At 44.3% G+C, this 2,929-nt stretch overlaps 1 protein-coding gene across 1 annotated transcript; it reads right to left on the minus strand.

Moving 5' to 3' along the window:
* Positions 1 to 394: 394 nt before the first annotated feature.
* Positions 395 to 1,921, minus strand: kbtbd13b (kelch repeat and BTB domain containing 13b). The gene has a single exon (XM_056281744.1). It carries the CDS (start codon positions 1,919 to 1,921, stop codon positions 395 to 397), a length of 1,527 nt encoding a protein of 508 aa, XP_056137719.1.
* Positions 1,922 to 2,929: the final 1,008 nt, after the last annotated feature.

Consider the following 2,929-nt stretch of genomic DNA (forward strand, 5'->3'; position numbering starts at 1 on the left):
GAGAGCAGCGAGGAGACAACACCCGGGCAGTCCAGGATGATGACCCCCCGCCCCCCCACCACCACCAACCCCGAGGGCAATCACCACCCAGGAAACCCACGGCCAGACGGCACATCCCATCAACCCCGGCATGATCCCCCCCACCCCCCCCCCCACACACACACACAGAAAACGACTTCCTTTTCTACAGAAAGGCTGTGCTCAGTGAATGTATAATTACAGTCTGTGTCTTCATAGCCTTTCTGTCTCTAACACTCACCTTTTAATTGTAATTCAATCCCAAAATGTCACAAGAGATTGGAATTTAACAACGAGCTGTCAATCTTTTACATGTCTACGTCCATCCTGAAGAATGCCATTAAATACAAATGAATAACATTGACATCCTAGGCTACTAATTTCCATTTATCTTTTTTTGCTCATTTTCATATTTCACGCCAACACTAGCCACTTCATTTAGAAAGGCATTTGATGAGGTCCTTTTGGAATTTGACATTCTGAGCAGAAATGTCCATACAGAGCCACTTCTTGGAAAGCCCTTCATCTGGCTTTTGGGCTTCCACTTTCTCCCCTCAATGACATATTCCTGGGTCATGCTTCTGTTCAGCGTGAAAACAGAATCACCTCTCACCACGGATGTAAACAGCGCACCTTTGCTGTTGGCATAGTGCCCCGGCAAGGTCGTCCACTGGCCTGTGGTCAAGTTGTAGCAGTCCATCATGCATCTCAAAAAGTCATCTGAAGGCCCATTTCGCATGACATACAAGTTGTCCCTGTGCCCCACAATGCAGTGACCATAGCTCTGGTGCCTGATCAGAGAAGTAAGAAGGTACCATTCATCTTTGCTTGAGAGGTACTCGTAGATCTCTGTTGTCTCCATTGGCTTCCACAAACACACAAATATTCTGCCCATGGCTTTGGTGCATGCTGCTCCCGCAGTAGGCCGCGGCAAATGAGCAGCAAATGTCCACCTTCCAGCCTTGATGTCATACACTTCCACAGACGACATGACCGCCCGTTGATACTCTCCCCCGATGGCGTAAAGACGGCCATCTTGACCGATGAGGGGGAAATTGTAACGAAGTTGCTCTGGACTGGCAATCTTAGTCCACTCATTGTTTTCAACACTGTAACAGAAACAAGAGACCACAGCTTGTCTGTGTATTCCCTGAACCCCTCCAATGATGTAGAGTTTGTTTTCTAAAACAGTTACTCCGGCCATTGATGTACTGGCTTCCAATGGCAGCTCTGTTAACACCTTCCAGGCATTCCCTTCCTCATCCAGGTAGCACACTGTCCTGGAGGCAGCATGTATCTTTTCATTATCATCATCACAGGTCACATGTGCCCCAACTGCCACAAAAACATTGGGAGTTAAGGACTCGATGTAAGAGATGAGCTCTGATGGTAAGGTTCTCTTGACCTCTGTCTCTAGGTCATGGTACATATCACAAATAAACAGTGCAGCAGAATGGTAGAGATCCATCAGGCCAAAGGCTGCAGCCGTGTGATACATGAGCAAGCAGTTGTCAGAGTCAATAAGGTCAATGAGATGTTTGGTAAGTGGCACCGCTTGCAAAAACGCGGCACACTCGATAGCTTCCACAATTTCGTCACCGTCCAGGATAGGTTTCCCGCCTCGTAAAACTGCCAGGGCGATGAGGAAGCCTCGAGCACACAGACATTTGAGGTGGATCTCATCCTGCCGGCATTCCTGCATTCCAGAACGATACAAAGCTTGGAAATAATCAAAGCTTTCTATCAATAAACTCTTCTCCTCTGAGAAATGAGTGTCTTCAACCACCACGGTTAGTTTAGCTGTCGTTGAGATGACTTCACCGTTGGCACGCGGCAACTGCCCACCATCTTCTACACAGTCGAAGGCTCTCCTTTCCATTGCTTTCTTGTTGCTCATTGACATTGCCAATCAATTTAACAATGCCACTCAAGAAAATGTGGTCTGGGACAACAATAAAGGAAGAAAACTTTAAACCATCTCCGAAACTCCTATGAAAGAGCAAATGGAGATGGGTCTGTAAAGAGCGTGTATACTCCTGAGGGAGGTTCAGTTCTCACAGCTTTCAAAATAGAACTAGCTAAAGATAGAGCAGTGACAACTGACAAGCATCAAATGAATGTTGTGGTCAGTTGGGCAACCAGTGCCCCACTGAACATAAGGTTTAGAATATGTGTTGGTATTTTGTTTGGCAGCAACACTGTTAGGATATATGATCCATAGAATGGGGTGAAATCCAGTGATTACCTTTTGGACATTAAATGGATTTCATAAAAGACAAAAATATGTTCCTGTGTTACAGGAAAAGGTCAAAAATGGTGCTCTTACAACCCAACTTCATTTACAAATCTCTAAACTTCTCTCCTTTTTTTTCCAGCCAACTACTTTATATGCAGCATTAAATCTGATACTTTTCGTATGAATAAGCCACCGAATCACGACCCGAGTATGTGCAAACGTATCACCTTTGGAAATATAAACAGATTCCAATTGTGATTATCATTGGTTAATTTCGCTAATTAAGTCGATTTCAGTTCACCACATTGTTAAGCTGTAACAGCCTTGACCTTTTGCTTGGTTCAATGTGAATTAGTTTAGCTTTACTTCCTTTTCATGTATTCACTATTTTACCCAGAGTTGAAAACCCATAATTTATATTGAAAATTATCAAAGCGACACACAAAAATTGAAAGATTTATTTCCACTGTGTGTCTTGGTCTTCAAACACAGGCACAGGAAAAAAGCATAATGATGACATAACAGAGCCAGTCAGATACTGGGGGAGTTTTACAGCTACAGTAGTAATCAGGTATAATTACCTAAGTCCCAAGAGCATGGGGAGGGGTAATTGGGAGGATAAAGGTCACTGTGAGCTGCATTAAAGTCTTCGGGTGAAGTTAACCCTGAACACCA

The sequence above is a fragment of the Lampris incognitus genome, chromosome 6 (genome assembly GCF_029633865.1).
Source record: "Lampris incognitus isolate fLamInc1 chromosome 6, fLamInc1.hap2, whole genome shotgun sequence".
NCBI classification, from domain to species: domain Eukaryota; kingdom Metazoa; phylum Chordata; class Actinopteri; order Lampriformes; family Lampridae; genus Lampris; species Lampris incognitus.